General features: G+C 44.9%; 1 protein-coding gene, 1 long non-coding RNA gene and 1 pseudogene across 2 annotated transcripts; 1 reads left to right on the forward strand and 2 right to left on the reverse strand.

The window, feature by feature from the left end:
* Positions 1-1,584: 1,584 nt before the first annotated feature.
* Positions 1,585-2,339, reverse strand: LOC139835468 (uncharacterized). The gene is made up of 3 exons (XM_071825323.1): positions 1,926-2,339; positions 1,645-1,825; positions 1,585-1,592 (listed from the first exon to the last, which is right to left on the reverse strand). The coding sequence occupies exons 1-3, from the start codon at positions 2,337-2,339 to the stop codon at positions 1,585-1,587; spliced, it is 603 nt and encodes a 200-aa protein (XP_071681424.1).
* Positions 2,340-7,045: 4,706 nt separating this feature from the next.
* Positions 7,046-8,744, reverse strand: LOC139835469 (uncharacterized; annotated as a pseudogene).
* A 976-nt stretch (positions 8,745-9,720) lies between these two features.
* Positions 9,721-12,732, forward strand: LOC127331987 (uncharacterized). Its single transcript, XR_011751565.1, has 3 exons — positions 9,721-10,342; positions 10,598-12,271; positions 12,414-12,732. It is a non-coding gene; the product is annotated as an uncharacterized lncRNA (long non-coding RNA).
* The last annotated feature ends 1,437 nt before the right edge of the window (positions 12,733-14,169 follow it).

Genomic DNA, 14,169 nt, shown 5'->3' on the forward strand with positions numbered 1-14,169 from the left:
TGGTACCGCTCTGAGTTCTGTGCTGATATTGACCCAGAATACGAGTTGCGGTACCTCTGCAGTACCTGGAGCGGTAGTACCGCTCACGAGCGGTAGTACTGCCCACGATACCGCCCAGGTACCGTAACTAGTTACGGCAGTACCGCTCTGGTACCGCTTCATGTCCAGTAAGGTTTGGACCCTATTGCGGTACCTTGAGAGGTACCGCGAGCGGTAGTACCGCTCTGCATCCACGTGGATCAGATCTGGGGATTTCGAACTCAGAGCGGTAGTACCGCTTCCCAAAAGCGGTAGTACCTCTTAGGCGAAAACTGGACATAACAGTTTGATTTGGAGGAGCCTATTTAAGGGCCCCTTCTTCCCCAACTCGTTTTCATCTCTCCTCTCTCTCTCTCTCTACTCCATTGTTGTTGAGCCAAAACCTTGAGGATCTCCCCAACCATCCAACCAATCTTGCCCAAACTTTGAGGAGTGGTGGAGGAGACCCCGATCTATAGTTCTACCAAGAGAGATTTCACAAATACTAGCTATTCCTTAGTGGATCTTGGTGGTAGGGTTCCTATGGTGGGACATTGGATAAAGTGCAGCTATGGAGGCTAGCTTGGTGATGTACTAGCTCCATAGGGTGTTGGGAGCATCCTTGTGTGTGGAGCTCGCCCCAACCTTGTGAAGGAATCACCGCCTCGACCGGTGCCTTAGTGGAGAAGGGGGAGCACCTTCGTGGAGCTCTCTCGAGGAAGAAGGTGAGGCCTTCCTTCGTGGTGTGGCCGTCTAGTCTCTTGTGTGAGACTAGCACCTCCCCAACGCAGACGTACTTCCTATTGTGGAAGGAACTGCGGGAAACAAACCTCGCCTCGTCTCCGCGCCCTCCGGTTGTCTCGCTCCTTACTCTTACTATCTTGTTGATTCCTTTGCTTGTTGCACTTGTCCTAGAATCATTGTATGATCACCGCTATCGCTAAAGCTATCACCTTTACCTTCCGTTGCACTAAAAATTGACAAAGGCTAAAACTTGTCGTAGCGCCATTCACCCCCCCTCTTGTTCGCTACGATCCATTCACTAGACATCAGATTTATGTTTGAGTAAATAGAGCCAAGTGAATTTACTGTAAGCATCAACAAAACTCACATAAAAGCGATGTCCACTAACAGAGGTTTAGGTAGGACCCCACACATCAGAATAAATAATCTCTAATGGAAACTGTGTTACACGGGTAGACAAAGAGAAGGGCAACTGATGGCTCTTCCCTTGCTGACATGCATCACAAACAGACTCAATTTTATTGGACTCATGTGTAGATGGTAACTCATGACTACGAAGAACATGTTGAACGACTCCTACACGATGATGTCACGTATCACGCGACACCTTGACACTGGAGAGGGCTTGCTTGATGATAGGTGCTTTAATCTCATAGAGACCTCCACTGCAACGACCTCTAAGAATGGGTGCTCTCGTGTCCAGTTCCTTTACAACAAGATCATGAGGATGAAGTTCAATGAACATATTATTATCATGGGAAAACTTACTCATAGATAGCAAATTTCGAGTGGCTTTAGGAACATGAAGGACATTATTTAGAGCTAGAGACCTAGAAGACGGAGTGGATAAAATAGCTTGACCAACATTATGAATGTGCATACCTGTTCCATTAGCTATATGGACCTGATCGGTGCCGTGGTAGGGCTCGCGCGAAGTAAGCTTGTCGAGCTCACTAGTAATGTGGTGAGTGGCATCGGAGTCCGCATACCACACCGGGTCTACGGACTGAGAAGCACCCTGAGAGCCATGAGAGGCAGACATCGCCATGGCAAGCTGCTTTTTCTATAACACTCCCATCGTTTTCAAGTCCCAGAAAATCACGGTTGAACCTCTTGTAACACCGAGAGGCCACATGATGCAGAGTCCCACACAACTGACAGACGACAGGTGTACGCCCACCACTTTGCTTGGGTGTGGTGGCTGCAGGTGTGGTCTTGGCGGAGGGCGCTGAGGGATGAGGTCCACCACGACCAGCCCCATAGGCGGCGTCATGTGCAGGGGGTGCAGCAAGGTGTGCAACAAGGTACTGTGAGGAGCCACTGGAGCGACTCTGAGCCAATTTGCGTTGTTCTGTAGCCTGAAGTTGAGAGAACAAGTCGCGGATTGCTATAGGAGTGGTACGATTGGTCACCACTTGGTAGAGTGCGTCATACTCTTCATTAAGTCCAGCAAGTATATAGGAGACAAACTCCGCATCGCGCAGGGGCTCGCCAATGTTGGTGAGGGAATCTGAGAGGGCCTTCATATGATGAAAATAAGTGTTGACTGTCTTGTTTCCTTTCTTCAGTTCAGCCATCTCCTGTCGAATCTCAGAGGACCGAGCAATAGAGGTGGAGGCGAAGGCTCCACTTAGGGTCTCCCAAGCCTCGCGAGAGGTACCCAAAAACATAATCATGCCTAGGACGCCTTCAGTCATCGAGGAGACAAACCCAAAGAGAAAAGCTTGATCCTGCTGAGTCCAGTGTTGGTGAGCCGGATTTGGCGCATGATGCATGACACCAGCATGGGGAACAACAACATGCGGACTAGGGCACGGAAGGGAGCCATCATCATATCCCATGAGCATATGACTGCGAAGAAGTGGCCCGACTTGGGCACGCCAGAACAGATAATTCTCACTTGTCAACCTGATGGCGATCGACGAGGCAACCGAATTGAATTTCCGTAAACGGGAGTGGTGTTTTGGAACATGGGAGCATATGCTCCCTCTATTTTGAAATGCATCTTACACATATTTTAAATTTCAAAAAAATTGAAACCAAAAATTAGCATGTAAATCTTCTCGTGCTACACGCTTACAAAGTTGTTTCATAAAAAATCGACTTATCACGTGACGTGTGTAAAAAAGACAAAACTCAGTGCTAAAAATAATACTTTTCACAATATAAGTTTTCTCTTTTTTATATAGACCAAAAAAATATTATTTTTTATGAAACTTGACGAACAAACATATATTATGAAGATGTAGATGCAAAAAAATTTGTTAAATTTTTTCGATATTTTAAAATATGATTTTTCGGTAGAGGGTGCATACTCACCCGGGAGCCGAATTGAATTTCCGTAAACATATCACCTATTATACATATCGTGTGTGTAAGACGTCTCTAGCCAACGTGGAGATCTGCTGCAGAAACAAACATGCCCTTAGTGGAGGCCAAAATAGACATGCCACCCCCTCCCCCATTACAGGAAACAGATGATGTGTCGATGGCTAAAAACTGTGCCAACGATTCTTTATTGGGGCCGTTGGCACAGGATTTGGTCCTGCCAGTCCACCAACTGCGCCATTGGCATAGGATCACTTGTGCCCATGGCCACCGTCGGCATAGCTTCTTCGTGTGCCAAGAGTGACCATCGGCACAAAAAAATCCCGTCAGCACAGGCGGGTTCGTCGTGATAGAGAGATAAACGACGTTACAACTAGTCCCTATGATGAAGGCAAAGCCGTCGACGCAAGCTCTTTTTTTTCTCCACGTACCTCCTGAATTGATATCGCTTTTTCAGAGAAAAATAAAAGAAAATAATAGAAAATTCAAAAAATCATTCGAGATGTTCCTAGTTTTAAGAAAAATTTAAAAAATGAATTTCATTTTTTTTTTCGAAATTGCTTCATGTACCTGTAAAACGGGTTTTTTGGTGCATACTACATCCGATGAAAATGTTTTTTATATGAAAGTGTATCTAAGCAAAATTTTCTATCCAATTTCAACCATTTACAGTCATTTAGATAATTTTTTGAATTCGTAAGATTCTAAATAAAAACAACAAACTTTCAGCTTTTAGTTTTTGGGAGCAGGAGACGGCGGAGTGGAGCATCGAAGCCAGACCTTTCGTCACCGCGCGTGTCCTCACTCCTCAGTTCAGAGGCAAAAGTTCTTTTTTTCCGACAGCGTGAAGCGGGGAACGTTTCGTTTCATTTCACAGCACGGCCCGGTCCGCTCCGCTCCTAAACGGAGCCAGTCATGGCATGGCCCGCTGTAGCCCATATATAAACGGCCCAGAAAAGGAAAATCTCGTGATGGCCATAGCGTATCTCCCGTCGTCCGCCATCTCCCGCTGCCGCATCAGAAGCTCGAATTACAGTTACAGGACGCCGCCTCGTCCTCCTCAATACCGCATCTGAGAGACCCTTGATCCCCAATCCCGTGAGGCACATACGACCAGTGCTCCCAAATCACCAAACATGGCAGTCTCAGCCTGCGCTGCCAGCGAAGTTGAGCCCCTTGATGATTAACTGATTGCGAACGGTTTGGAAGAAGATCAGAGTTGGATTTCTCACATCAAAGAATATGGGGACTACGCTCACAAGGAAGTGCCTCCAATTGTTCCGTTCTGGGTTTTGCGGCTGGGTTTTGCAATCTAGTCTACTATTTGTTATATAGATAGAACTCCTTGATTTGATTACTATTTCTTTCTTGTTCCATGGCAAGATCTTAGATTCTTATCAAGGAGGCATGGTATCCGGAAAGGCTGGTGCCCTAGAGGGGTGGTTGGTCCATCCTCCATCAAATGGGTCAAATACATGGAATACCTCAAACACTTTTTCGACAACCACTTTGTTCATCCTGGTGAGTGGCATTGACGAAAAAGACGGTGGGGATGAGGAGCGGGTGACGCGGGGTCGATTCAAATTTTGAATCCGCCTCGCCGGCAAGTCCAGCGGCGAGCCCGACAAGGAAGATGGTCGCGACAAGAAGGCAGGCAACCGCGGCGGCGGCGATGAAGGCACCGGAAGGAAGAGTCTCTTCCGTTCGGGGGAGGCGATTTGAGTTTTGAGCCCCCCGCCCGGTGCGGCCGGCGGTGAGCCCGGCGATGAGACAGGAGGTGGGCGGTGGTGAGCCTATGCCGGCGCCGTCCCCGGGGAGGGGATGTGTCAGGGCAGGTCCGGGGCTCTTGCGCCGCTCGTGGAAGATTGGGAGTCGGAGGAAGTGGTTGCTGCGGTGGGCGACGAGGGGGTGGGCGGGTCTGATCTGGAGCTAGGGTGCTCGCAGAGGCGACTACCGGCGGCTACCCTCGACGGGATCGTCGAACGAGCGGAGGAGCTCGGGGCCACCAAACCATCCATTGATGATAGGTGGACGAAAGTTTCTCTTCATATGGGAAAGGAAAGGAAAGCTATGACCTCGCTCATCATGCTAGTCTTTTGGGAAATTTGGAAAGAATGCAATGCAAGAGTTTTCCGACCACTCCTCTACCACGGCTACGGTCATTGCGAAAATGAAAGATGAGGCAAGAGCGTGGAGCTTAGCTGGGACATCCTTTTTGCGTAAGGTAATAACACCAGATTAGGCTTTTTTGCTAGTATTAAAATCCTAGAGCTTGTCCAAAGCAATTGATTCTAAGAAATTCCTTCTCTATTAATGAAAATGGTAGGTATGTTTTCTTTTGCCTTGATTAAAAAAATATAGTCTAGTCAGGTGAGGTTAGGATTCAGAAATCTAGTGCCATGCACATTTACAACAACAACAACAACAACAACAACAACAACAACAACAACAACAACCAAGCCTTTCAGTTCCAAACAAGTTGGGGTAGGCTAGAGTTGAAACCCATAAGATCTCGAAGCTAAGTTATGGTTCCGGAACGTGGATAGCTAACTTCCACGTACCCCTGTCCATGGCTAAATCTTTGTCGATATTCCAAACCTTCAGGTCTCTCTTAACGGACTCGTCCCATGTCAAGTTTGGTCTATCACGACCCCTCTTAACATTTTCAGCACGCTTTAGCCGTCCGCTATGCACTGGCGCTTCCGGAGGCCTCCGTTGGATATGTCCAAACCATCTGAGACGATGTTGGACCAGCTTCTCTTCAATCGGCGCTACCCCAACTCTCTCCCGTATATCGTCATTCCGTACCCGATCCTTTCTTGTGTGGCCACATATCCATCTCAACATGCGCATCTCTGCTACACTTAACTGTTGGATATGTCGTCTCTTCGTTGGCCAACACTCCGCGCCATACAACATCGCAGGTCGGATAGCTGTCCTATAAAACCTGACTTTTAGCTTTTGTGGCACTCTCTTGTCACAGAGTACGCCAGAAGCTTTGCGCCACTTCATCCAACCAGCCTTGATTCGGTGGCCCACATCTTCATCGATATCGCCATCCTTCTGCAACATGGACCCCAAATATCGAAAAGTGGCTCTCTCCGGTACCACATGCCCACCAAGGCTAACCTCTCCCTCCTCGTGCCTAGTAGAACTGAAACTGCACCTCATGTATTCAGTTTTAGTTCTACTAAGCCTAAAACCTTTCGATTCTAGAGTTCGCCTCCACAACTCTAACTTTCTATTAACCCCCGTTGGCTATCATCGACTAGCACCACATCATCCGCAAAGAGCATACACCATGGGATATCTCCTTGTATATCCCTTGTGACCTCATCCATCACCAAATCAAAAAGATAAGGGCTCAAAGCTGATCCTTGGTGTAGCCCTATTCTAATTGGAAAGTCATCAGTGTCGCCATCACTTGTTCGAACACTTGTCACAACATTATCATACATATCCTTGATGAGGGTAATGTACTTTATTGGGACTTTGTGTTTCTCCAAGTCCCACCACATGACATTCCGAGGTATCTTATCATAGGCCTTCTCCAAATCAATGAACACCATATGAAGGTCCTTCTTTTGCTCCCTGTATCTCTCCATCAGCTGTCAAACCAAGAAGATGGCTTCCATGGTAGACCTCCCAGGCATGAAACCAAATTGGTTTTTGGTCACGATTGTCAACCTTCTTAAGCGGTGCTCAATGACTCTCTCCCATAGCTTCATAGTATGGCTCATCAGCTTGATTCCACGGTAATTAGTACAACTTTGAACACCCCCTTGTTTTTGAAGATTGGTCCTAAAATACTCCGCCTCCATTCTTCGGGCATCTTGTTTGACCGAAAAATAAGGTTGAAAAGCTTAGTTAGCCATACTATCGCTACGTCTCCAAGTCCTCTCCACGCCTCGATGGGGATACCATCAGGGCCCATCGCCTCCTCCTTTCATCCTCCTTAACGCCTCCTTAACCTCAGACTCCTGGATACGTCGCACAAAGCACATGCTGGTATCATCAAAGAGTCGTCTAGCTCAATGGTAGAGCTCTTAACCTCTCCATTGTAAAGGTTGTCAAAGTACTCCCGCCATCTACGCTTGGTCGCCTCATCCTTCACAAGAAGCTGATCCTCTCCGTCCTTGATGCATTTGACTTCGTTGACATCCCTCGTCTTCCTCTCCCTAAACTTGGCCATCTTATAGATGTCCCTTTCGCCTTCCTTCGTGTTTAAACGTAGGTAGAGGTCCTCATACGCCCGACCCCTTGCTTCACTCACCGCCCGCTTTGCAGCCTTCTTCGCCACCTTGTACTTCTCCATGTTAGCTGCACTCCTGTCCAGATATAGGCATCTGAAACAGTCCTTCTTCTCCCTAATAACCTTCTGGACCTCATCGTTCCACCACCAGGTATCCTTAGCTTCCCTTCTACTTCTCTTAGTCACCCCAAACTCCTATACAGCGACCTTCCGCAAGCAGGTCGCCATACTCGTCCACATCATGTTTGCATCGCCTCCTTCCTCCCAAGGGCCCTCCTTAATAACCCTCTCCCTGAAAGCCTGGGATGCCTCACCCTTGAGCTTCCACCACTTTGTTCTAGCGACTTTGGCACGCTTACCCCGCTGGACACGGATCCTAAAGCGAAAGTCAGCAACCACCAGCTTATGTTGAGGGACCACACTCTCTCCAGGTATCACCTTACAATCGATGCAGACGCGTCTGTCTTCTCTTCTAGAGAGGACAAAATCAATCTGGCTAGAGTGTAGGCCACTACTGAACGTCACTAGATCGGATTCTCTCTTCCTAAAGAGGGTGTTAGCTACGATCATGTCATAGGCTAGAGCGAAGCTCAGGACGTCTTCTCCTTCTTGGTTCTTGATGCCATAGCCAAAGCCCCCATGCACCCTTTCAAAACCTGTGTTAGATGTACCCACATGGCCATTGAGATCTCCTCCTATGAAGAGCTTCTCACCAATAGGTACCCTCCTAACAAAGTCCTCTAGGCCTTCCCAAAACTCCCTCTTGGTGCTCTCATTGTGGCCTACTTGTGGGGCATACGCGCTGATAACATTGAGGACTAAGTCCCCAACGACCAGCTTGACAAGGATCATCCGGTCCCCTTGCCTCTTGACGTCCACAACTCCATCCCTGAGGCTCTTATTGACCAAGATGCCTACTCCATTTTTGTTTGAAGTTGTCCCCGTGTACCACAACTTGAAACCGGTATCCTCCACCTCCTTCGCCTCCTGTCCCTTCCATTTGGTCTCTTGGACACAAAGGACATCAACACGCCTCCTCACCGCCGTATCAACTAACTCCCGTAACTTACCCGTCAGGGACCCTACGTTCCAGCTACCTAAGTGTATCCTCCTAGGCTCGGCTAACTTCCTTACCCTCCGCACTCGTCGAGTCAAATGCGGAGACCCTTGCTCATTTTTCACTACACCGGGGCGTCGGTGTAGCGCGCCACTAAGGATGCGGCGACCCGACCCTTGCTCACTTATCACCGTATCCAGATCAAGATACGGCGCGCCACCAAGGGGGTGACGGCCCGGCCCTTGCCCATTTGACACCACACCCGGGTTCCGATGTGGCGCGTCGCTAAGAGGGTTACGCCCCAACGAGGTTCCTTTGGGTTTCATCTCCATAAGAGTGGCTGGGTTTTTTTACATTGGCTCGCCCCGGCTATCACAACCCTCCTCCTTTATCCGGGCTTGGGACCGGCTATGTTGAGACAACATAGGCGGAGTTGCCATGCACATTTAAGAATCTTATTTTTATTTCGAAAGTGAGTGAGCATGCATCATGCGGGCTGCTACACATTATATATTGCTTGCCTTCTTTGGCATGTATTCTTTATTTTTCTTGAAGATCTTTTGGATGCATTATATGACCTGTGACAGTTATTAAGTTTAAATATATACTAGTAAAAGTGCCTGTGCGTTGCACCGGGAAAAACCAATACTTAGAAAATTCTCGTAAACCATTTGTGTTGATATTTCTTCTTTTTTTGGCCTTCGTCAATATTGGTCACGTATTTTTCTTTTCACAGCCTACATAATCAATCCTAACAAAAAGATTACGAGCTACTCGCTACATCGACTTATAATACTAACAGGCACCATTCTTATATTAATTTTACTAACATATCCAAACAAATTTACTGCTACAATTTAATTTTATTGAACGGCGTTGAAGAATATCACTACATTTTTTATGGTATGAGAAATATCACTACTGAAAATTAGTACTATTTTATTAACGGGAGGAAGTTTTTATGATAGGCACACTGCTACTCCAGAAAAAAAATTAACGGGAGGAAATTTTCATGAACGAGACAAGATTTCTCGTGAGAGGCATCGGGTAAGGACGTATATGAAACCAGGTTCGAACTATTATCGGAAAAAAATGTGTCGGGCTGCTAAGGCAGCTCTCTACCCAAACCAAACAGTTTTATATCAACAAAACTGGCCATTTTCATATGCTCGATCCAACATAAATCGTGTTTGAATTTTGAAACGCAAGATTAGAGGACAAAGTTAAGGTTGCCAGATTCACAAAATTTATCAGCATCAACCCAATAACTCGCAACATGTTGTTTCCTCTAGCAAATCGAACGTGCTTCTGCTTCTCATTGAGTACAAGCAAGTGCGTACCCCTTTGCCCTATCTGAGAGCTCTCCACGATACCGAGTAGCGCGTGAGGGTTGGACGTTCTGGCTTGTTTCATCTCTACCGATTGGACCACGTGGCGGCGCATTAAAAAAAAGATTGCAGGGAGGGGAAAAGAGATCGCGTCCAGGGCAGAGAAACCCTATCCACATTTCCTCACTGCTGCCGCCGCCTCTCTCTTCCTGGCACCCCTCCACCACTCGTTCACACGGCAGCGGCGTCCATGGTGCGGGCAAGCAGGTGGAATAAGACAGGGTCCAACTCCGCGGCTCGCCGGCAAGAGCGGCGTGACCTAGGCGATGGTGGCGGAGCCGGTGCTTCTCGTGTGTTGCTGGAGCACGGCGGATTGGCAGGCGGCCTTGTCTACAAGCACAAGGTGAGAAATATGAATTTGGAAAGATCAATCGTGTGGTCGTCCTCTTACTCATTGCTTCCTATCTCCATGTTGACAGTGGCGAGATCTGCCGATCCGTGAGGACGAGTTGACCTGACCTATTCTAAGCGGAGGGCACGCGACCACATGGAGGCGGACGCAGCTTGTTGATCTGGGCGACCTCCGGGGAGAGGGGCCGTTGAATGCAAGTTGAGGTGAGACAAGTTTTAAACCCTTGGCTCTCAGATTCCGAAGTTTGTTCATGCGGAGCATATTTGTGTTTGGATTTGTGTGCTCTGGTTTCAGCTGTGATGTGGAATTTTCCCATCCGGGACTCTCATAGACATATCTGAGCTAGGATTTTGTTCTCTCGTAGTTTAGGATCAAATGTGCAGGTTTCTTTGCCCTTGACTATTTGTACGGAAGTGTTTGGTGATTTATTTGCCAAATTGATTCTGGGCATACTGCAGATATTTTAATCTGAAGGAAAAAGGGGAAGCTGCAAGAGAAATCCAATGTGGGTAAGCGTGGGTTGATTAAAGGAACTTACACTGGCATATGGCATGCATAGTGTGAACATTAGAGGAATATTCGGATGAGACGTGTGTCCTATTGATGCACTAGCTGCAGCTACAGGATTGTTTGAATTAGACTTTCATTGATCTGAACATAGACATAACACTAGCATCACTCACAGGCTTAAATAGTAGCATGGGCTAAACATAGCTAGATTTATGGTTCCACTTCCACCTCTATGTATACATGCATCATTTGTCTTGATAGCAACAAAAGTAAGTTTCATAGTCATACTATAAATCAATACAAACAATATAAACTTTTGTTCAACCATGTTGAAATGATCAAGTAACTCAAAACAAATATGGTGAACATGATGAACAATTGTTGTTCATTTTTTCACTTTGATTCAGTGGTCATCTTGAATGTGGTATGTTCAACCTCTGTAGTGGCATGTCTTACATACCCATTCTTTGTTTTTTCTACTGAACAAGGTGATACCTGCCGCCACAGGGGAGTGGTGGTGGGACATGGACAGCGGGTCGCGTCTGCAGCGTTGTGGCGGGGTTAGGCCGAGGACGGCAGCAAGCTCTATAGGTTTCTGCTACGGCTAAGAAGCAGCAGTTGTGCCTATGGAAAGGTAGAAACCTAGAATGATTCGTTTTTTTCTATTTTCTGTAGATGTCTATTCATGCGTGCAATGTGTTGCGTGAATTCTCATAGCCTTGAAGCTATTCTTACACAAAATTGTTTTTGGGATGCTTTTTGATTTTTATTTTGCTAATATGTGATGCAAAAATAATTTGTTAAAATCTCGATCAAGATCAAGGTGATTTCTTCTTCTTCTAATGTGTTATTCTCATCCAGTCCTCTGTTTTAAATTTTCTGGTTGGTTGGTTGTCCAGACATGAGGAGTTGCACATCTTGTGAAGACCAGAAGAGCAATATTAGAGATTGTGGCAGGCAATGTATTGTTTTGTAGTAGGCCTATTTTCTTGTATGACGTATCGTAGTTTCTAGGAACCTACTCATTGCTGCTATTGTTCTACATTATTTTTTTGTACTGCATGTTATTTATTTATATCACGCTGGAAGTCTGCTAAGAGGTGTGTACTAACAACATTTCTCTCCTTTCTGTTTTAGTATTGATACTGAAACATGGCTTTGGTGGTCTTGAGTAAACAATGGGAACAGTTGTGGATGATTTGATAGCATGATGGGTGTGAGATGGATTGCCAGAGTTGGATCTGGAGGTACAGGTCGTTGAAGAGGAGTCTTGGGGAGACTGAGATCTCCAATTTGGTGTTGTCGTGCTTGAAATAAGAATATATGGGGAGACTGAATCTTAGAAATTGAAACTCCATATATTCTTATTTGGTTTAGGAAGTTGAATAGGATATTTTTTGAGACCTTCCATGTTGTTTTCTTGCATTATATATTATCTCATGTAACTCGTTCTAAGAGTACCCTCCTTTGCATGTTTCAGTTCATTCCATCGTCATGTTAGTCATGTACTAGGAAATGATAAAGTCATTGCATTGCTGAAACAGAAGAGTAGATATAGATGGTAATTGCACACATTGAACATTCCGAAATCCAAATGGGTTGAAACAGGTTTAAAAATGCAGGTAGTTTATGAAATTACATCATGGCCTGTTACTAATCAGTTCATGTGCTAACTTGTGTATTGTGAATCATATGTGCTCAAAGTACTTCAGAATTTCATGTTTTATGTCATATAATTTGGTCTTATTTCTCCTTCAAATGTAGGTTAGTGAGCTTGACATTAAACCATTTGTGAACCGTTTTTTTCTCCCAATTGGACTACAGGTTAGCCCTAATACCTTCCACACGACAATATCTTGTTGTTATATGTGTAGCGCTGCCTCTCCCTTTATATAAACCAATGCCTATGCTTAAAATATTGCGGTGGTGATGAAAATTGAAAATTAATGATTTTTCGATCTCTTCCTCTCACAAATTCAGTTACAAAGACCATTTTATTAAAAAGAAACAGCGACCAGAAATAGAGTTCATGGTGTTACTTGCTGCTTATGTTTTGTGTCAGCTGTTATGTCGAATACTTAACTCCATTCGGCTATTCCACAGTGTTATTGAACTTTATGGTCGAATTAAATGATAATTACATTAATATTTTGTGGCACAGACAATGTTGTGTGCACTCCATTATAGATCGAGGTTCCTCTCTCACATGCACACATACATAAGCATGCTTATAATCTTTGTTTTTACTGTACATGTCAAGTCCCTTTAAAATGAAAATGCTACTTGAGTCAAGGGAGGTTTCTTAATTTCGGGTCTACTGCATCGTTTGTCACAGCAATTGTAAGATCCTTAAAACTAAAAGTCAGACATCATTTGACATGCTTCAAATGGTTTATGTTACTGCTTCTTAGAAATTGAAACTCCATATATTCTTATTTGGTTTAGGAAGTTGAATAGGATTTTTTTGAGACATTCCATGTTTTTTTGCATTATATATTACCTCATGTAACTCGTTCTAACATTACCCTCCTTTGCATGTTTCAGTTCATTCCACCGGCCGTCATGTCAGTCATGTGCTTGGAAATGATAAAGTCATTGCATTGCTGAAGCAGAAGAGTAGATATATATATATGGGAGTTGCATGCATTGAACATTCCGAAATCCAAATGGGTTGAAACAGGTTTAAAAATGCAGGTAGTTTATGAGATTACATCATGACCTGTTACTAATCAGTTCATGTGCTAACTTGTGTATTGTGAATCTTATGTGCTCAAAGTACTTCAGAATTTCATGTTTTATGTCATATAATTTGGTCTTATTTCTCCTTCAAATGTAGGTTACTGAGCTTGACATTAAACCATTTGTGAACCGTTTTTCCTCTCAATTGGACTACAGGTTAGCCCTAATATCTTCCACACGACAATAGCTTGTTGTTATATGTGTAGCGCCGCCTCTCCCTTTGTATAAACCAATGCCTATGCTTAAAATATTGCAGTGGTGATGAAAATTGAAAATTAATGTTTTTTCAATCTCTTTCCCTCGACAAATTCAGTTACAAAGACCATTTTATTAAAAAGAAACAGCGACCAGAAATAGAGTTCATGGTGTTACTTGCTGCTTATGTTTTGTGTCAGCTGTTATGTCGAATACTTAACTCCATTATTTTTCAGGGGTTGCAACTAGCCATAGAAACATGGGATTTTCGTCAATTCAGCCATGTTGATTCTACTTACAGGATAAGCAGGTTTGAGTACTGGAAATTATGCTGTGCAGACGTGATGTATTAAATTTTCAGAGCTGCTCAACTGAGCTTGAACCCAAAGATTACATCCAACCAGGTAAAGTACCAAACTCCCTTAGGGCTTGTATTTTACCACCTACTGCTTAGTTCATCCACTAACTGATGTATATGTATATTATGCATTCAGTGACATTTCTATTACTACTAGAGTAGGTATCTAATTATGCACTGGACATACATATGGGGTTACACACTTTGTGATGCAAGATGGATCTTAGT

This window comes from Lolium perenne, chromosome 2 (genome assembly GCF_019359855.2).
Source record: "Lolium perenne isolate Kyuss_39 chromosome 2, Kyuss_2.0, whole genome shotgun sequence".
NCBI lineage: Eukaryota > Viridiplantae > Streptophyta > Magnoliopsida > Poales > Poaceae > Lolium > Lolium perenne.

Coding starts and splice junctions, on each gene's coding strand:
- LOC139835468 (XM_071825323.1), bottom strand. CDS start 2,339: ATGGCTGAACTGAAGAAAGGAAACAAGACAGTCAACACTTATTTTCAT. Junction 1,826..1,925: donor GTGGTGGGCGTACACCTGTC/GTCTGTCAGTTG, acceptor GGAGTGTTATAG/AAAAAGCAGCTTGCCATGGC.